This window comes from Asparagus officinalis, chromosome 10, assembly GCF_001876935.1.
Source record: "Asparagus officinalis chromosome 10, Aspof.V1, whole genome shotgun sequence".
Lineage (NCBI taxonomy): Eukaryota > Viridiplantae > Streptophyta > Magnoliopsida > Asparagales > Asparagaceae > Asparagus > Asparagus officinalis.
Genome location: NC_033803.1, coordinates 8,585,167 through 8,607,348, shown reverse-complemented (window position 1 = coordinate 8,607,348; position 22,182 = coordinate 8,585,167). Strand labels below are relative to the sequence as shown.

Genomic DNA, 22,182 nt, shown 5'->3' with positions numbered 1-22,182 from the left:
AAAACTATAGGTATACATTTACTTCCGCAAATCAAATAAACATATACATTTAATATCAGGCCAAAACTTTAACAACCAATGGCGAACATTCACCCAAAAGGCAAGTGATTGCCTGATATGATACAACACCAAACATTAACAACCAAGAGCTAAACTTGACAACCAATCTATAAGCTTAGCATTACAATTCCAAACATTAACAACCAAGAGCTAAACTTGATAACCAATCCATAAGCTTAATAATAAAACACCAAACGTAACAATAAATCCATAAGATTAACAACCAGTCAATAAACTTGACAGCCAATCCATAATCTTAACAATAAAATGATAAACTTAACAAAATAACCTTGTATCAAGCAATGATTTTCTTTACAATCATGCTACAACCTTAACAACAAACAAATAAGATTATCAACAACCCCGTAAACTAAACAACAAATCCCTAAGCTCAACAACACAATGACAACTGTATGTACAACCATTGTCTCTGCTCTAAGTTCCATAACCGTATGTGAATATAACTGGCTCCCTTCAATGAGCTTGTACAATAACATGACAGTTAAGATTCATAAGTGCGTGGAATATAAGCAATTCAGATGGATCAATGCATGAATCACATGGGAAGGCAGGCATATGCTAGTGGAGTAGTCCTCTGACTTACGTTAATACTATATAGCTATACAGTGTTAACGTAAGCCAAAGGACTATCTCCACCAGCATATGTCTACCTTCTCATGTGATTCATGCATGACCCATCTGAATTGATTGTATTCACTGCATTTTTGAATCATAACTTATCGTTAATGTACAAACTCTTTGGAGGAAGTTACATACATTCACCCACAGTTCATGAAACTAAGAGCAAAGACAATGAGGATAACATATTCATCAGTGTGAGGGATATCCAAGATCTTCATTAATGTGCGTCCTTATCGCCATGACCTTCATCAGTGTGAGGACTAGGATTGATCTTCTGGTAAATGGTGACAGGAGAATTTGAAGGTTTTGGGGAGAGGGTAAAAGCTTGGGATTTACATATAAAGGAGGGAGTGTCAACAGAGAGTCGGCGATGGGGAGATCGATGAAAGATTGCGCCAAAAGGTTATCATATCTATCATATAGTTGAACAGACGAAGGGATTGTGATGTTACCATATGGGATGTGGGATAGGTAGGAGTCCATATTATCTTAACTCTCCTCCTTGAGAACTAGGAAATACATTGAATGCAGTAGCAGAAAATATATTTCGGTGACCGTGACAACCAAGCACAAGTGAATAACAGTAAACATAACATTCAATCGATAAACCTAACAACGAAATAGTAATCTTAACAGCCAAGCCATGACCTTAACACTTCTAACAATATACTTGGCAACAAATCTATATACATGACAATAAAACACTAAAGTATATAGGCTCGTTACAAGTTGCACACTGAACTATATTAACATTAATTAGCATGAATTTACAACCCGGTGCTAACCTTAACAACCAATCGAAGACACAACCTTGTCAACGAAATGCAAAATAACAACCTAGCGCTAACATTGACATGCAATATATAACCTTGATAACCAATCCATTAGCTTTACTATACAACATTAAGGTTAACAATAAACCCATAAGCTTAACAACAATGGCCTAACATCAACATAAACCCATAAGCCTGCCTGCCCAAGTGACTTCACTATTACAATGGAGATTTCTTGGATTCTGACTGTATAATAGCATCAACCATTGAATGCTAATAACGTTAGCTATTCCCCCTGTCTTTTCTCTAAGTTCCATCAGCTGTGCCTGAACACAAATGGCTTTCACCAAAGAGCTTTCTAGCAGCCTGGTAAGTTCACGGAAAGCTCTTTGGAGAAAGCCATTTATATTCATGCCCAGCTGATGGAACTTAGAGAAAATGACAATGGGGAATAGATAAGGGTAATAATATTCAAAATATGTTGATGCTATTATATGGTCAAAACCTATAAATATTAAAGATGTCTTCATCAGCATGAGGGCTAGTCGTGATCTTATGGTTTATGAGATTAGAGAGGGGCGAGCTTAGAATGATCGAGAAAAGAGTGAGGATAAAAAGAGTGGCGGTGATAGGAAGATAAAGAAGATGTAAATGTGAGGAGAAATGTTATAGGCTGGTTCTGTATTAGAACAAGCCGAGGGATGGTGAGATAACTCTACTGCCTTCGGAACTATGAAATACATTGAATGCAGTCAAATCAAAAATATCTCGGTAACATTGATAGCCAAGTGCAAGTGAATAATAGTAACCTTAACATTAAAGTGATAAACTTGACAACCAAGTAATAACCTTAACAACCAATCTATAAACTTAACAATTTTAACGATATACTTGATAAAATTCTGTAAACATGATAGCCAAACAGTATTCTTATCAACCACTCCATAGACTTAACAATAAAAACGCTAAACTATATAAGTTTGTACGTAATTTTGATGATTGTGACCCTCTATGTTGTGTCGAGAGCACTTAACAAGACGGGTGTCCAGCGACCTATTTTTAACAAAACAAACTCGTCTAGTACATGGTCTTCCTAGTCTTTTTTTGTGAGAGGAGGCTTTAACAATCGGTGACACTGATAACTAAGTGCAAGTGGATAACAGTAAACTTAACATTCAATCGATAAACTTGACAACCAAGTCAAAACTTTAACAAACAAGTCATAAACTTAACAATCAAATAATAACCTTAATAACCAAGCCATGACCTTATCACTTGTAATGATATACATGACAACAAATCCATATACATGACAATAAAATGCTAAACTATATAGGCTCGTTACAGGTTGCACGATTGTGACCCTCTATGTTGCATCGAGAGCACTTAACAGGACGGATGTTCAACAACCTGTTATTTATTCGTCTAGTACATGGTCTGTCACGTCTTTTTTGGTTAGAGGAGGCTTTAACACTTGCTCTTCTGGCGGTACAAAGCGCTTCTCGTAATCTGTGATGGGAAAGATAATCGGTGTATAACTTGCTATAAATACGTCAACATTCATGTAGCAATCACAATATTGATAAATTTCCCATCTCATGCATGTAATTATAGTGCACGCATGTTTGCAAGGAATGCGAGTGATGTCCCAGGAGCTGCAAGAACATGCCCGATTCTTCAAATCTACACTGAAAGTTTTATTGGACTCGACCTCCACAATATCTTCCGTCAAATGTTTAATCGCCAAGCAGCTACCATGTTGAATATTATCGCACAGCACCATCTCCACTTCCGGGCATAAGTATCCAGACCATTTCTGACCCACTAGCCTCCTTTCATGCATGCTCTCCATTATTTGCTTTCGTATGGTCTCAACCAAAGGTGAGATTCCCGACAATCGTGCCTTTCTTATCTAGCTGTTGAAGGACTCGGTAATGTTTGAAGTAACATGGCAATACCTTAACAACAAAACACTAACATTAACAATAAAACCATAACCTAAACATTAAAGTCCTAACCTTAACAACAAAATTCTAAACTTAACAACAAAACCCTAACAAAATAATTCTAACCATAACAATAAAAAACTAACATTAACAGAAAACTGTAGGCTAACTCTAACCTAAACAACTATAATGGTGCTCTAACAAAATAACGTTGAAACCAAGCTATCTTACCTTATACCAGGAAAATACTTGTTTGCCCATCTTTCCGGGGAGTATTCCATTGCAGTGACGTAAGCCTGTGATTGATCGCTGCCAATTCTTTTATGTTATCATCCCATTCAGAAATTGTGAACTTATAAGTCGCAGATTATAACAACTCGCCCAACGTAGTAGCGACATTTACCTTGTGCCCAAAATTCTTCATATTCTTTTTAAAATTCTCAACTAGATGCAGAACACACCTTGAATGGAATGCATCTGGAAAGAATTCCTTGACTGTTGCCCTAATACCCTTGTCAGCGTCAGAAATCATTATCAGTCGACGTAGAGGTTGGTAAGGATTTTTCCTATCATACAGTAACGTCCACAATCCTTGTAAGAACCATTTCCAGTTAACCTCATTCTCCTGGTCGCATACGCAATAAGCAAGGGGAAATATTCCCCAGTTGCCGTCATACCCAGTGGCACTAAGTAGTATGCCTCTGTAGCGATTTTTAATAAATGTTTCATCCAAAAACAATAGAGGCATGCACCCAGTAATGAACCCTTCAATACAGGCATTATAACTAATGAACAATCGCCTGAACCTCCCGTCATCAGCATCAATAACAACACAACTCCATGGATTAGTTGCATACACCATGGATTCATACCTGCATGAATATAATAACAAAGTAGTAAATTTAGCAACGAATTCATAACCATAACAACTGATCTTCAAACTTAACAACCAATACATATACTTAACGACGAACTAACAACTTTAACAACTAATACGTATAGTTAGCAACCAAAACGTAAGAGTGATTTCAGAAGAATAAAAAAGAACGTACCATCTTAGTGAATCGTAAGCCTCATCATCGTCACCAAACAGTTCCTGTTGAGCTGTCTCCTTGCCCCAACTGTAGTTAATTTTGATGCCAAAATTAGAGAGCATGTCGTTCTTAATATCAATTGCACGAAGATCTGGCATAACCTTCAAAACAACTTGTATTTGTCTAGCAATGAACTTCCTTGATGCCCTTGAGTTGCCATCATTTTCTCCATGTTGATCGTAGGTGTGGATAGATTCAAAATTCTTTATGGACATGGTAGACGAATTTCTAAGCGGGGAAGAAAACAACATCCAAGGGCAACCATGTGTGTGCTTGAATCGGAAATAGACTCTTATGCGCCTTTGTTCATTATGGTAAAAATCATACTCGAACCGTTTAGCAATTGAATAGTATTGAAGTGCTAATCTAACTTTTGCAGTACTATCAAATTTTTGACCAACTTCACGTATGGAGGTGTGCCACTCAGTTGGGATCTTTGTTTGGTAGTTAAGCATGTATTCCAGCAGCATGATCGAGTCACCGATGGGGTTATCATTAGGAATATGCTCATCATTACAGGTTTGGGTGAACGTGGTATCTGCGCACCATGAATTTTCTGTCAGTATTATCCTGAAGTAGTAATAAAAATACATAGCCTCAGCAACGAACTAATAACCTTAACAACAAACTCATAAATGTAACAACCAACACATATCCTTAATAACTAACCCTTATACTTAAGGACAGACTCGCGACCTTAACAACAAACGCATATACTTAACATCAAATACCTTATCATAACAACTAACTGGTATATGTAATAGCGAACAAATAATCTTAACAACCAGTCCTTAACCTAACATTGACAACCAACTCATTACCTAAGCAACCAATGCATAAGGTTAACAACTAATGGTAAAATCTATCAGTGAACTCATAAGGAAATCCGGAGTGTAATTCCTACGCATTTTTCGGCGTAGTCTGCGTGTTCTGTGAAGTTGAGGATTCCCCAATGGAGGTAGCATACAAATTCGTGTTTGTAAATCCATTACGCCGACAATACTCAAACATTAAATTTAAGTCATCGACATTGTCAATTGAAATACTGAATTTCTTTTCCCTTTCGTATATGAACTTCAGTGAAAAAGATTGCATTGGTATTTTAAGCATTTTCGACACTTGATATTTCAAGGTGATTATTTCTGTATTCTCTTTGATAATGACGAATACATCGTCACCATCTTTGTTGTTTTTTGTCTTCGTTACCACGCATAGAAGAGATGCATCCATTATTTTATTACAGGGAGTAGTTGAAGAATCGAAGAGCTTTTATTGAGGAGAATTAAGGGGAAGTAATAGATTAGTTAGGGTAATAGAATAGGGAGGAACTTAGCAATTTTATTATGTGTTATTACCATATTGTGTTGAATAAATAAATAGATTTAGGTGTTATTACCATATTGTGTTTTTAATCTACTAGATTTTATGCACGTGGTTAAATACTGTGATTAGGTATTTTTAGTTTATTTTCTTACTAAAATTTATTCCTCGATTACACTTTGATTATTTATTTATTTGATGTTTGTTTGAATATGCTACACTCAGTTTAAATTTTTATGTTGATAGTTGAATTGTCAAGAGATAAATATAATCTTAAGCCAATTTAAATTTTTATTCCATTTGGATCGGCATGAAACCAAGCTTGACCTTAGAAAGTATAGTGTTATGAAAGTGAAAACGCTTGAAAAATTTATATTATAAAAGAAAGATGAATAATAAAGCCAACAAACCAAGATGATTGATTTAAAGTGGGCTAAATAATGACAAAAAATTGTTAATGAAAAAATTATAAACTAAAGATTAATGCTAACTATAGTATACTTTTATATGATAAAAGCATCCACATATGCATATGAAAACACTAAAAATAGTTTATGAAAATCTCTTCTAAAGATTTCTAATTTTACTAAAATAATTAAACTATTCTATAACTATTAACAAAATATTATCTTTTATTGTTCTATTTTATTTTTTATCGAGTCGAGATTAATTATTATTCATCTTTATCTTTTTCCTGGCAATTCTAGAGTAGTGTCTTTATTGTTTACATTGACTGCGATATGAGGCTGGAGCATGTTATCTTTCCTTGGGCTTATTCATCTTTTGTCTTCTCGTCTAAATTCACAAAGAAGTTGAATATGTTTATCATATTCAACACAAAATTATGACAATATGGACTTTGATTTTTTTCCTATTTTAATAAGAATAAATATTAATTCCATATATTTGAAATTTTTTATGCTTTTAATTTATTACTTAAATAATGTTAGGAGCTACCTCTTTTGCCTCTGCAATGAATCCTTCTGTTGTGTATCCAATAAGAATTTCTATTGTGTCATAATGTTATCTTTGCTTTGTCTATGTCATTTTTTATGAGGATCTGAAATACATACATTATATTTTTCGTTGTCAATTTGCTTTAGATTATAATATTAATATTTAATTTTAATATATTTATTTTATGAAGAAGGTATATCACTTAACCTTAGTTCTACATCATTGATAATTCTACAACATTTATCATTTGGATACTTATTATTAACATCTCTATCCATTTTCTTGTTGCAGCCTTTACAAACATAGAACTACTGCTCAACTGTATTATAAATGGTAGTTATCGTTGTCTTAAAGGTGCGATAGTGTGTCTGTATATTAGTAAATTATTCTTAGGTTTAATTGTATGAATTTTAGAGTAGGTTTTCTGAGATTATACCTCTTTCGAATGTTAATGGTTGTATATATTAGTAATTTAAATTTCTGTTGTATTTATAAAGAGCCTTAATGGAGATGTTTTTATCTTGGCAGTTTACTCTAAAAGAGTGTTGCATATTAGCCCTAAATATAATATTTTTTACAGTGTTAAATGGATGTTTGCTTGGTTTATTTAATATTCTCTTACTTCTTCAGTAAGTTGTATCTTTGGGTTGATATATATTATTGATGCAATTTATGATGACATGCATATCTGCACTATAAATTTAAGACAGATATAAAGTAAATTTTATATTTAGTAGCCTTTAAATAAGAATTTTAGTAATGAAATATATTACCTTCATATTTAGAGATCTTGAAATCTAATAGTGCTATTACATCATTATTTTTGATCATGTCTTTAAGAATTGATTATTCGTTAGTAGTCATACTCCTAAATAAAGTCACACGCAGGGTTGTGATACTATATAAGAAAAAGGAAAAGGGCGATTTTATTTTTTTGCTTACGCAGAGTCATGGCATAGTAATTTTTCTTTTATCTTCCATGAAGAATGTTTCTTTGATTGGAATAAAGTTGTTCAATATATTCTTCATGGGAGATTTAGTCGGTGGTTCTTTGATAAATATAACTTATGTTAGTGTTAATTGAAGTAATTCATGGACGTTCTGAATTCCATTTGAAATAAAAACTGCTTGATTCTTTTGAAGGATATCTCTATGTTTTCTGATAGTTCTACATATATAAATCTTTATAATTTTTTATCCTATAAATATTATTACCATTAGAGATCAATATTTATAAATTATAATTAATTAATGTTAAGCTATTATATTATAGTCTTTTATTAGTTTTTTATGATTTAGTCTTCTATAAACTAATAATACTTATGTATTTTTGCTGCTTTAACATATTGATAAAAATTATATGCAATTACTTTAATTTATACAATAAATTTAATTTTTAATCTATCATATATTTTTAATTTTTTATTCTTTGACTGGATATTTTTAATCTATTATTATTGTTATTTTTACTAGCATCAACTTGACTTTTTTTAGATTCTAAAAAAGATAGTAAATATTAAATTATAAGTTACATTTATATATCTTAATAAAAGAATATCAAACAATTACTCTTTTCTTTGTCAAGTTTTAGAATTTTAGCTTTTTATTTTGTGTAATTTTAAACTTTTGAGATTTTCTCTAATTTTTAAAACTTTTTTTTGTAATACTTCATGTAATGCACTGATATCACAGAGCTGTTTCATATATTTTATTAATCTTATTTAAATTATTAAGCTATAGATAGTTCATGGGGGTATTAGGATAAGATATAACTATGATTAGATAGATTATAATTTAAATTAAATATTTAAAATAGTACATGGTAATTTTGACTACGGAAAGCTTTTCCCAAACTCGTGCTTTTAAAAGGAGTATGATATGATTTTTGTTTTCCTTAATTTTTTTTATAATTTTGAGAATGACTTTTGTCTCTTTAATTTGTTTGGTAGATTTTGTAAATATCCCATCCACATTATGTACATTTGTAAGTCTGTGCTATTTCTGGGTTTGACCTTTGGGGCAACCATTATTTGTCTTATTAATTTATTTGGTTTTTGCATATACACCCTTCATTTTGTAGACATTTATAAATTTAGCATTTAACAATTTCATTTAGATTTATATTTCAATTTAAATTGTATCCTTATCTTTATACTATATATATCCAATAAGAATTCATCAATTTATCAAATTACTCTTACTTAATGGATTAATATTTGAATTTCAAGGGTATTTTTATCTACTGAAAGATTTTTTCGAACTCGTACTTTTAAAGAGAGTATGATTAATATAATAACGTGTTTTAAGTAACACTTCATCATTATTACCATATTATGGTTAAAACTTGAAATACCTTTTTTAAATTGGTATTTTTCCAAAAAAAGAAAAAAACACTTACTAATATACCCCCCCCCCCAAAAAAAATAATAATAATAATAATTTATTGACTTGTTTTGAAGTAACACTCAAACATCGTACCATATTATGGTTAAAGAGTTAAAGTCTTGAAATTAATAGATTTAGGTGTTTTATTTAAAAGGTTTGGTTAAAGAGTTAAAGTCTTGAAATTAATAGATTTCTGTATTTTATTTAAAAGGTTTTGTTGAAAAATACTTTAAGATAAGGTGATAATATTAAAACTATCTTTAAACTTCAATTAATAAGCAAAAGAAAATAAAGGTATATGACATTCTTCCCATGTGAAGCATAATTGGCTTATTCTTCAAGAAGGTTTTTCATATCCAAGCTATAACTAACAGAATATAAATAGAAAAAAATAGGCATTAGATGACATCGCCTTTTACTAAATGAGCTATAAAAATATGAGCATGTGATGATGCTCACCTTGTTAGTCACATCAAAATGTATAGATTTTATCCCTCTATCTCTTAACGGCTCATTTAGAATCAGCACCTCATAACCATTATTTCCATATAAATATCAACACAAACAGTTGAAATTAGAATGCTGAAAATATGTTGCTTATCATACTCCCATCAAAAGTACGAGTTCGAAAAAAGCTTTTAACATTCAATATTATCCTTCACTTTATTGAATATTACATTTTAATCGGAATCTATCCTAATCCTAATTATTCTACACTAATCTTACATGAATCAACAATTTAAAATCACTATCACTACAACAAACAACATATTTGTCCTATCCCATAGCTCAACAATTTAAATTTAAAACTCACTATAACAATATTATAATTATCCTACCCTGATCCCATCCAACGTGAACTCATTATAGGTTATTTTTTTAATCATGAACTATAATCCTATGTAATCTATTATCTAGAAAATAATCAGAATTTGATAAAACGGAAAAATGCTTGTTGGCACCTAAATAAGTAGGTTTTATTTTTTAGATAGATAATATCTATTTAAATTCATGATTATTTTGTTTTTATTCTCTTACAATGGTAAATAGAGATCCAAGTTCATGAGGAGTGCTTTTGTGATGCCCATGGGTTCACACTAGGTTGCAGTCCAAGGTGAAACTAAGAATGTCAAACTTACCATGCACCACACCGTGCAATAACATGTTTCACCATCACAACTACTATCTCTCTAGTAGAGTCAATAACAGGTGTAGGTACAAAAGCAAGTAAAAGATAACACAAGAGTCAACTGATGAAATAATAGAGATCAGATTAATATTTCATCATCTAACATACTGAAATACAAGTCAATATCTGAAATAAAGAAAGTAGAACTCCTCAACAAGTCTCAAATACATAAAGTCTGAAAAAGAGGAAATAAGGCACACAACATTTACAACTTCTAGAACTAACTCTCAAAATGTCTAACAAAAGCCTACAGTGGAGCTCAAAAGTAAAATGTAACTGTAATAGAATAGCTGAAGCTAGAGTGCCTCACCATCAACCTGCGACTCTCCGGGCTCCTAGCTCGTTACCTGAAAGGAGGAGGGACAACGAACGTCAAAGCGCTAGCGAGCAACATCACAGCCAAACCAAGGAGAATGGCTCATTGTATACAGAAAATACAGATATAACATATATATATATATATATATATATATATATATAATCATAAATACTATTTAGTTATTTACAACGTGAGCATAAGTACGTCGAGCGAAATAATCCAAACAAGGAAACCCTCATGTATATACCATGTAGCTCAGATTGTAAATACCTATGTATAAGAGGATTTTGGTATTTAGGAAGTTACAATACGAGCATAGGTACGTCGAGCGAAATAATCCAAACAAGGAAACCCTCATGTATATACCTTGTATCTCAAATTGTACCTTCCTAAATACCAAACCCAAAATCTAATACAAGAACATTAATAAAAGAAGGCAAATCATCTCAGACTTGATTACGGTGTCGTGTCACAACTCATATAAATGTCGTGTCCAGCCTATGCAAGTATAATGTCAACCCAAGGTCTAAACTAGCATCCAACACACAGAATAATAGGTAAATGTCCAACACGAGGACCGGAATAGATTATAGTTCAACACGAGGACTTCAATGGATTATAGTCCAACACGAGGACTTCGATGGATTATAGTCCAACACGAGGACTGAACAAACTATGCTAATATCGAAGTGATACGCAATAAGATAACCTTCACAAATTTTCAAACACGTCTTGGTGTGTAAACTAAACTAGTGTCTGCATGACATCTCACATGTAATGATGCAGGTTATACATTAGTTTCTAATACCCGTCATTCGAGGCGACTCCTCATTCATATTTAAGCATGCAACAATAATAAACATAAATAATTTCAGTTAAACTAAAATAACTCAAACAGATCCAAACTGAAGAAATACAAAAGAAGAAAACTCATCATCAGTCGACTCATTAGTCGACTCATCAGTCAACTCATAAGTTGACCAAACAAAGCACACAAAACTAAGATTTTTCCCATCAGTCGACTCATTGGTCGACTCATCAGTCGACTCATAAGTCGACTCATGAGTCGACTCATTGGTCGACTGAGCAGAAAATCCCCAGTTTTCTGCTTTCGATAATTATCTGCAAAAATGTTAACTAAAATTCTATTTAATCATGTCCAGCAATATATTTTCGATTCTAACTCATGAGTATCAACAGAAACTAAAGGGGTTTGCATGTGATCACTTACATTAAAACCTTAATCATATAATGATAATCATATTTTTATTACAATTTTATATCCTCATTATCTATTTTACATGAATAAATATACCATTAATAATTATTGTTAGCTTAGTTTACACATAAATGAATGAAAATATAAATAAATATTATTAAATATAAAAACCCCTTAAAAATCTCTCTTCTCTATTTTGTAGCATTTTAGAAGCCCATGAAGCAAAAGCTTAAAAGAGGAAAATGATTGAAGCCCAAAGAGCAAAGCCCATAAAAAAATACACCAAGGAAGCTATGCATGGACTTGGATGCAAAGAGTTGGAATGAATTGGGTTTTTATGAAAAGATTACAAAACATGATCTCCGAACTTGTTTGATTTGCTGCATAGTTGAAGCATATTGGGCCGGACCTCACCTGCTGCAGTTTTAATTTTTTTCACAAGAGGATCATGAAAATGGGCCAGAGACTCATGAATTGGCTTTTAAACTCAAGATAGTGCGCAAATAAACCAACACAAACACAAGCAAATGATCACGGAGTTCGGTTCTTCCGACCTATGTCTCCGCTCCCCACTCCCAGGGAGAAATCCATTATCACACCGGGTTTTTGACGCTCACCCGAATAACGTTTACACCTCATACTTGGTTTTCTAACTCACTAAAAACTTTATAATCTCACACAGCTTACAATCACACTCTACACCCTCTAAGTATTGGTCTCTAGCCTATGTCTCCCTCAAGTGCTCGGATTTACAACCCCTCCCTAGTTTTACTATCGATGTCACTCCTCTTGGGACAACGACTTCTCTCACCACACACTTCTCTTAGTGTACAAGTGTATTACAAAGTGTATCCTCACAAAGAAAGCTCAATATAATAATTTGTTTTCTAATATGGATGAGAACACAAATAAGCTCACTCTCAATGCACAACCCCACAACCCATAATAATTTGTTTTCTAATATGGATGAGAACACAAATAAGCTCACTCTCAATGCACAACCCCACAACCCAAATATACTATGTGGATGAGAACACAAATAAGCTCACTCTCAATGCACAACCCCACAACCCAAATATACTATGTATGAAAATATTAAAGGCTCGATGTGGGTGTGTGTAACAAAGAGATAAAAAAAAATATAAACTCAATTGAAATCTAGCTTATGGAAATTAAGATCAAACATATAAATTGCTAGAATTGAGTTTAAGAAAAACTTTTCTATATAACAAGAGTAGGAGAGATGAAATTGAAGCCCAAACAAGGAATGAATGATCTCTTCTTGCTCTTGTAAAACTTTCTTCACAAAACCGAACCTTGAAACAAAACTAAACAAAACTTAAACACCCTTTAAACTTGTTTAAAAACTCTCTTTTTAGTGACTGAAAATAGCTATGGCAAAGGGGTATATATAGGATGAAAACCAAAGCCCAAAAACCAAAAAAAACTAGCAAAAAGATAAAAAAAAATAGAAAGCTAAAAAAACTAGTCGTTAGAGGCTGTCGGTCGACTGATGAACAGTATCAGTCGACTGATGAGCTGACCGTTACAGGCAACTAGCAGCTCATCGGTCGACTGAAGATCTCATCAATTTACTAATAGTTCATCAGTCGCAAAAAATTTTTTTTTTGATGATTCCAGGTGAGTTCATTAGTCGACTGATATACTCCATCAGTCGACTGATAACAAGTTATCAGCTTAAAATGAACAGTAAATCTAATTTTTAAATATCTTTTAAAAATAGCAAATAAATTCAAAAAAATATAAAACTTTAGAGAATGCTTGTAAACATGATAATACACATGTTACAAAAAATAATTTTTAAATTGTACCTTCCAAAGGAGGAATCTCTTTATTTTACAAAACTAGTCCATAACATAAAAATGAACAACACTTGTTTCTAACATTTTAGCTAAACCATGTTTTAAAACTTTATAAAATGATTATATAGACTTAATGAAGGGCGTATATAATTATTGTTAAGTCCATAAACAAATAACTCAATATTTTCATAAATTTATATTTATATAAACTTGAAAACCAAAAACCAAAATGTGTATATATATAACTATATATATATATATAAGAAACCAAAACTTATATGTGTGTATGTGATTGAGCTTAAAGTATTGAACACACATAATATAACACTTAAACTAATTTACCCAAGCAATCTTGATTCTTCAATAAGCTCGACTTGGTAAATTTTGCGGATGAAGCTTATGTTGTGCGCCACGGAAGCTCGAAACCACACGAACAAGAACGAGATAAATCACAACCAACAAGCCAAACACTATACCACAGTAAGACAAACGAATTTTACGTGGTTCGACAAATTATCTACGTCCATGGGGTAAGGAGGGGGAGCTCTTATTATTAGAAATCAAGAGAATACAAATAGGATTACAAATCTCACCAAATAAACCCTAAAACAAAGCATCTAGATCTCTCACAACTCTCCCACAATTGGATGCAGCAATCCCCTCTCAAAGACTGCTCAAAACATTATTGCTTAACCCTAATAAATTAGGATTAAGATTATATATCAACTCAGAACAAAACATGTCAGAAATCCAAACTCAACTACAGACCCAACTTGCGGTCGACCGCAGAACCACACACGATTGACCGGATCCAACAACTGAGACTAAAAACCCTATAGGGTTTTCTCGGTCGACCACAGAACCCATCACGATCGATCGTGAAAACACCAGAGACTTTTCTCAGTCGTGTGCACGTTTGCGATCGACCGTCACGTCATCCGAGGTTGACCACAAAACTACCAGAATGTTTCCTACTGTTTTTCCTGCGGTCTTCGTCACTATGCTCGTCATTTCTTCAATTCTCTACCTCGATGAACATTTCTACCAAAACTAAGTCGATACCAAAACATCCAAATATCCCACTTGTTGCGTCCAGGATGAAGTGAAAACAACTCACTTCAACGGACTCAATCCACAATAAGTCGGGAACCCAAACGAGAACTCAAACAATCTCCCCCATGGAAATCAACAAATTCAACCGGCTGCATCAAACATGACTGCCTACGTATCCTCTTGCCCAAGGAATCAAACCGAACATAGTTCACCCAAATGGTCTCCAAAGGCCCTCAACACTGAAGAATATTCAATAGCTTCAAACAATGACCAAATTTTATACCTGAAACAACTTTGGTCAACATATCTGCATGGTTATCCTTTGTGTAGATATTCTCTAATATGACATCTCCATCATCCAATACATCACGAACAAAGTGAAATCTGACATCTATATACTTTGTGTGTACATGATAAACCTGGTTCTTTGCCAAATAGATAGCCAACATGCTAACACAATATATTCGAAGGGTCTCCTGTGTAATCCCCAAGTCCTCCAACAGTCCACGCAACCACAAAGCCTCCTTAACAGCTTCAGTCACCGTCATATATTCCGCCTCTATAGTAGAGATAGCAACTGTAGACTAAAGTGTACATCTCTAATAAACCAGTTCTCCTGCTAATATAAACACATATCCTGAAGTAGACCGGCGCTTGTCAAGATCTCCTACATAGTCTGAATCCATGTAACCAATACAATCCTACCCATTCTTCTCACTCTTCTGGAAAATCAATCCAACATCCATGGTGCATTTAACATACCGTAGAATCCACTTTACGATCTCCCAATGACCCTTCCCGGGGTGGTGCATGTACCTTGATACCATGCTCACGGTGTAAAACCCCAAAATTTTATAAGGAAATGGTGTGAATAAATAGTAATAAATCTTTCTTTGGTGATAGTGTAAAACCCCAAAATTTTATAAGGAAATGGTGTGAATAAATAGTAATAAATCTTTCTTTGGTGATAAATAACCATATATATATAAGATGTATGTGAATAAATAGTAATAAATCTTTCTTTGGTGATAAATAACCATATATATATAAGATGTATATATTTATCGGTGTTTGGGAACCCAACAGGTGTATATAAGTGAGAGAAATCGATGTTAAGGTCAGCATGTAAAATGCCTAGCAGCAGGCATTTTACCGCTGCGCGGTCGACCGACGCGGTCGACCGTGGCGTTCGGGTTCAAACGGGTTTCGGGTCGGGTTTGTGAGTTGGTATATATGCTTATATATCCTAGAGAGCCCTTTTTGGAGTTCTGAAATCAAAACCCTAGCCCCCCTCTCTTCCCTAAAACCCTAATCCTCTTTGTTGGTGATTTGGGAGAAGTTCTTGGAGATTTGCAGCAGCTCTTGGTGGGATCCAGCGAAGGAAAACGTTCTCCTTCAGTTTCAACGATCCGTTGCTCACCAGAGGCGAGTATCATCTCGCCCAATCCCTCACCCCTATTTTCTATGGTTTTATTTCGATTTTTCATGAGTTTTTGAAGAACCCAAAAGGTATTTTCGTATAAAAATGAGTTCTTTACAACATGGATTGCAAGAATCGATATTTTAGTTTATAAAAGTTCACCAATGTTTTGTCTAATGAAGATCTAGATCTGAGATTTCTTAAACAAGAGTTTAACCATGTGTTACTGCCATTAAAACGTTTCAATTTGTTTCTCAGGTATTTTGAAATATTATGAAATGTGGATTTCATGCTTGAGATTAGTTGTATTTCTTTTAGAGACATTAGAACACTTATTATCGTAGAAATTTTCAAAATTTTGTTTCAGGTTTTGCGTTGACAGAAACCCAGATTTGGGTTTCTGTCCGCTTGGCGGTCGACCGGTGCGGTCGACCGTTGGACTCTCTGTAGGGCAGAGATCGTCGGGACTCGGTCGACCGCGACGTTCTGGCGTCGAGCCGAGCTGGCCGTTACGGTCCGACCGCGGCGCACTTGGCGGGCTCGAACCGAGGATGTCACATGTGTCAGAGCGCGGTCGCCCGCCGCACAGTCTGCTGAGTTATTCCCTGTTATGTCTGTTCTGTTCATGTTTGAAGTTTCGACCTTCCATTTGACTCTGGTTTTTGGCCTTACTATGTATCCATGCATGATAGATGACCTGAGGGTATAAATTTGGGACTTATACACTGGTTTGAGTGTGGATTGATATAAGTAGACTTCAATATATATATATCACAGCGATATTTTTCACTATTTCACAATCCTCGTGTTGGACTATAATCCATAGAAGTCCTCGTGTTGGACTATAATCCATTTCAGTCCTCGTGTTGGACATTTGCCACTTATTCTATGAGTTGGAAACTACCATATATAGTTCTTGTTTCGGACATAGTACTTAACCCTGCATATGACCTTCTCACAGAAGTTCACGACATGATGGTTATGTAGATTTTGACATGACACTTATGCAAATTTTAACATGATACTCATGTATGCTATGATATGGCACTGCGCTTGTGTTCTGAGATTAGTTGTATTTTCTTTTATTATTGTTCCTGTATTAGAACCTCGGGTTTGGTGATTAGGGGTTTACAAATTTGAGATATAAGGTATATACATGAGGGTTTCTTTGTTTGGATTATTTTGCTCGACGTACATATTCTCGTGTTGTAAATTTCTAAATACTAAAACCCTCTTTATCAAGATCAATGATTCTAGATCTATTATGTATTAACTGTATTTTCTTATACAACGAGCCCTTTTCCCTTGGGGTTGGTTGTGATGTTACTCGCTAGCGCTTTGACGCTCGTTGTCCCTCCCCCTTTCAGGTAACGAGCCAGGAGCCCGGATAGTCACAGGTTGATGGCGATGCACTTTAGTGTTCAGCTGTCTATTTTAGCTATGTTATTTTGGAGCTCCACTGTAGTTTTTGGTTTAGGCATTTGAGACTCTTATTCTAGAAGTTGTAAAGGCTGTGTGCCTTATTTCCTCTTGTCGGATATTTATATTTGAGACTTGTTGAGTATTTCAGTTATCTATTCAGATATTGACTATATATTTCTGTATGTTGGTTGATGAGATATTTATGTGACTTCATTCCATCAGTATTTCTTGTGTTATCTTTCACTAGCTTTTGTACCTACACCAGTTGTTGATTCTACTATATAGATGTTAATTGTGATGGTGAAACATGTTATTACACGGTGTGGTGCAAGGCAGGTTTGACATTCTTGGTTTCACCTTGGACTGTAGCCTTGTGTGAACCCAGGGGCGTCAAACACGGCCTGTGACAAATCTGACTTCGTACACACCATCACATATATCAAGCTACCTACTGCACTGGCATATGGAACCTTCGATATATAATCTCTGTCCTTAACTAAAACATGTGACATATTAGCTGAAAGCTTGAAGTGGGGAGCCAATGGAGTGCTAACTACTTTTGTATTGCCATCAAAGCTGAATTTCTTCAACATCTTCTGTAAGTAACTCTTCTGTGTAAGCTTCAATCTCCCCTTCATCATGTCTCTCTCGATCTCCATACCCAATATCTTCTTTACTTCTCCAAGATCCTTCATCTCGAACTCGAATGACATCTCCTCTTTTAACTTTTGAATAGCTGAAGAATTCCTGGAAGCAATAAGCATATGGTCAACATATAAAAGTAAATATATGTGCTCACCATCCTATAGCTTGTGCATGTAAAAACATGGGTCATATGGGTTCCTCATGTACCCATGGCTAATCATGAAGCTGTCGAATCTCTTGTACCACTGTTGTGATGATTGCTTCAATCCATAAAGAGACTTCTTCAGTTTGCACGTCAAATCTTATTTTCCTACAGCTTTGAATCCCAAGGGTTACATCATGTAGATCTCCTCATCTAAATTTTCGTGTAGAAAAGCTGTCTTCACATCCATCTAGACTAAATCCAAATCTAGTTGTACCACCAATACTAATAAAATCTGAATCGATGAATACTTCACAATAGGTGAAAATACCTCGTTGTAATCAACGCCCTTAAGCTGTGCATATCTCTTGGCAACTAATCTGGCTTTATACCTAATGTCCCTAATAGAAGACCCCTCTTTCTTCGTATATACCCACTTATAACCAATAGCTTTCTTCCCCTTAGGTAGCCTTGCAAGTTTCCAAGTGTTATTCTTCTGAAGAGACCGCATCTCCTGATACGAGTCGCCGTGCGAGCACCTTTGATCGTGAAATTTATCAAAGGTGGGTTGAGAAGAGGATGACAAAAACATAAGAATAATTTAGTATGTGACGAAGGAAAATACCCCCTCTAGATTATGAGTATGAAAAGATTACAATCCCTCTCTCACAATCTCACAAGAATTAAGAACAAACTCTTAATTCTTTCTAAACCCTAATCTCTATTGATTAGAATCTCTCTTTGATTACATCTCCTTCATTAGAAACCCTAAAACAATCCCTTATATAAGTGTAACAACGTGGATGGTAACGTGGTAAATAATCAAGCTAAAATCCCATAGGAATTCATGCAAATAGAAACCCAAATGAACTAGGAATCCTTCGATGAGTCGACTCATGTGCATATATGAGTCGACTCATAACATATGGTTCGACTCATACACTGATGAGTTGACTAGTCAGAGATTTTTGACAAAACGGCTGAGTTTCATGAGTCGACTTATGACAGACATGAGTCGACTCAACCTGATGAGTCAACTTATGACTGTTATGAGTCGACTCACGGGATAAAAACTAGATGTTTCGATTCTTCGATTTACCGTCTCGTTCCACGCTTTAACTTACGTTCCACTATGTTATTTTACACCTCTATTGTCAAGTTATCATGAGAATCATCTATCCTCAAGCTCCCATAAGGATCACTAAGTTCTGAAGAGAAGATACACCCGTATCATGGGTCCACCTTTAGGAACTTGAAGTCTCATTCAAGTTAGAACTTCAGCTGAGAAAACTCACCGGCTCCTCCATCCTTTCTGTACTACCTGGCTTTGCTAGGAACCTGATATCAATGTACAACTAGAAACGACTCCTTCGTTCCTTGCCTCATTGTAGTTGTCTTCCGCTCCAACATGCAACTTCTTTTCGATGGCTCGTATTGAAGTCTAATGCACAGCGAGACAAACTTCTTGCTTGCATTCACTAGCCTCTTCGCTCGCATCACCGTCACCAAGTTTACTTCCCTCAGAAGAGACGCCGAACAAAATATGAACTTTTCACCATCCTTGGTGAATGTGTACTTCTGAGCCCTTCATAGATCGTGTATTTATCCTATAAGTATGGATTGCCCAGTATAACCTAACAAACATCCAATGGAACGACGTCGCACGTGACCTCATCAATATACGACTTGTGGAGCGCAAATCTGACATGGAATTGATCAACTACACTTAGTTCCGTCTCCTTCTGAATCCACTCCAATGGATAGGGTTTCGGATGCTTGACTGTCTTCAGACCCAGCTTCTGAACCAAGGCCTCAGATATCAAACTCTTTTCGCTACCTGGATAAACAATGGCATCAACTAAACTGGTCTTCACTTGCAACTTCAGCACAAAGAGCTGCTCTCGGGGGGGGGGGGGGGGGGGGGTGGCCTGTTTTATGTTTCCCTACCATAAGATTGAGACTACTGTTGGGCTCTTGTATGTTGGAAAAATTGCAATGAAGAGAACAAAAGAAAATTGACTTGTATTTCTTTGATTCCGATTACAATTCGATTACAAAAAAGAAGAGAACGAATTTGGTTCTCTCCTTTGTTTAAAATTGGGTTCTTCAAGGTAGCGATGGAGTACCTCCTTCGATTGTTCGCGTCGAATTTGCTCTTCGTTGACGATCCGACCATCTTTTATCTCGTGGGAACGATGAACTTCTGTGGAAAAGTTTTATGAGTAACTCTTGTACGAGTTTAAGAACTCTGAACGAGTTAGAACTCCATGAATAGAGTTGTTAGAACCGAGAATTCGGTTAATGACCAAGCAGATATTCTGTTGTTGAAGAATCCCTTCGGTTTTGATCTTCTGGACTTGATTCAAAAATCCTATCTCCAAAGATTTTTGCCTCTCTCATGCCTCTCTGTGCAGTTGAGATCCTGAAGATCTAATTTGCTGCCCCTTCCTCCCGAAAAGCCAGCCCCTAACTCAGTTGAGTTTGTTGAGTTTTTATAGGTGGATAAGAGGTTGTAACTGCCCTCTAAATCCGCTCCTAAGTGGGCGTGATTTCCTCAGATCGTGGGGAAACAGTTCTAAAACCGTTCAACTCGTATTCAAACGAGTCAAACGCCCAATCTGGCGTTCAGAACCCAACGTCGCCTCTTAGAATTAAGACGCGAGGTTGGGTGTTGGCTGAACACCAATGAACGCGAGGGTCGCTCGTGTTTGGTTTGTTATAGCTTAGAAACACGGGGTTGGGTGTTGGCTGAACACCCAGAACGCGAGGGTCGCTCGCGTTTGGCTTGTTATAGCTTGGAAACGCGGGGGTCGCCTGCATTTCCATCATTATGATGCGGGGATGACTTCCGTGTTTTAGAAGGGGTTAGTTGATTGTAACCTCTTCTACAGAGCATTGCAAGGACCGTTGTTCAGTAATCCTAGCTTTAGCTGCTGTGGAATGTGAAAGTCGTCAGATTTGTAACTTTCACTGTAGATTGTGAAGACTGCTGAATAGAGTTTTCATCAATTGTCGGAAGTGTCGTTGAATTGTAACTCTTCTCGATCTATGTGAAAAGTCCTCTATTTGTAGCTTTCGCTTGTCGGCACGAAAACTATTTGATTGTAGCTTCCATTGTTGGAACTTGACGGGAATCAAACATCCATAGTGATTTTTAGACGAATATTTGTCCACAGCTCTCTACCAAGCAACTCACCAACTAAGTCCAACCTTTTATTTCTAAAATTATTATACTGCTCATCAGCATCTCTAATAGTTGCTAATATAATATTAGTCATGCTGTTGTCACAGCCATCAAGATCAATCATCTCAGAAATGAGGTCGTGTTTGTAGCAGTTGCAAAGTTGCAGATACAGCGATTAGGAAGTCGTTTGATTGTAACTTCTATCTTCGGGGATTGATGAGGATCAGCTATCTATTATGGTTTTTAGACAGCCTACAGAACCCCCTCCAAAGTTTTTGAAAGTTTGCGGTTGACTGTGACGAATTTTCGAAATACTTTGGATCCCAAAATTGAGTGGATTGATTGCTCACTACGTCTGATCGAGCCAGATGATTCTAATGTTGTTGACTGTAATCTATCTGTGTTTCTCCAATAGACTCCCCAGCGGAGTCGCCTGTTTCTCCCCGGCTTTGGTCGCCCTGATGATTGTGGTAGCCTTGGTAGTCAAGGAGTTGCTATTATAGCTGTCCAAATAACTTCTGCATTTAAGAATTGGAATGCGTAGGTGAGCTCAGCGTTTTGGAATTTCAACCAACCCAAAATGCGAGGG

The 22,182-nt window shown here is 35.3% G+C and overlaps 1 protein-coding gene across 1 annotated transcript; it reads right to left on the bottom strand.

Annotated features, from left to right (window-relative positions):
* LOC109826423 lies at positions 3,388-4,730 on the bottom strand. The gene is made up of 4 exons (XM_020393456.1): positions 4,474-4,730; positions 3,825-4,293; positions 3,653-3,717; positions 3,388-3,433 (listed from the first exon to the last, which is right to left on the bottom strand). The coding sequence occupies exons 1-4, from the start codon at positions 4,728-4,730 to the stop codon at positions 3,388-3,390; spliced, it is 837 nt and encodes a 278-aa protein (XP_020249045.1).

Bases quoted from the DNA above. Each gene is read 5' to 3' on its own strand.
- LOC109826423 (XM_020393456.1), bottom strand. From the start codon at position 4,730: ATGTCCATAAAGAATTTTGAATCTATCCACACCTACGATCAACATGGA. The intron at 4,294-4,473 runs GTACGTTCTTTT...ATATTCATGCAG, and splicing joins GCTTACGATTCACTAAGATG to GTATGAATCCATGGTGTATG. The intron at 3,718-3,824 runs GTAAATGTCGCT...GATCAATCACAG, and splicing joins TGAAGAATTTTGGGCACAAG to GCTTACGTCACTGCAATGGA.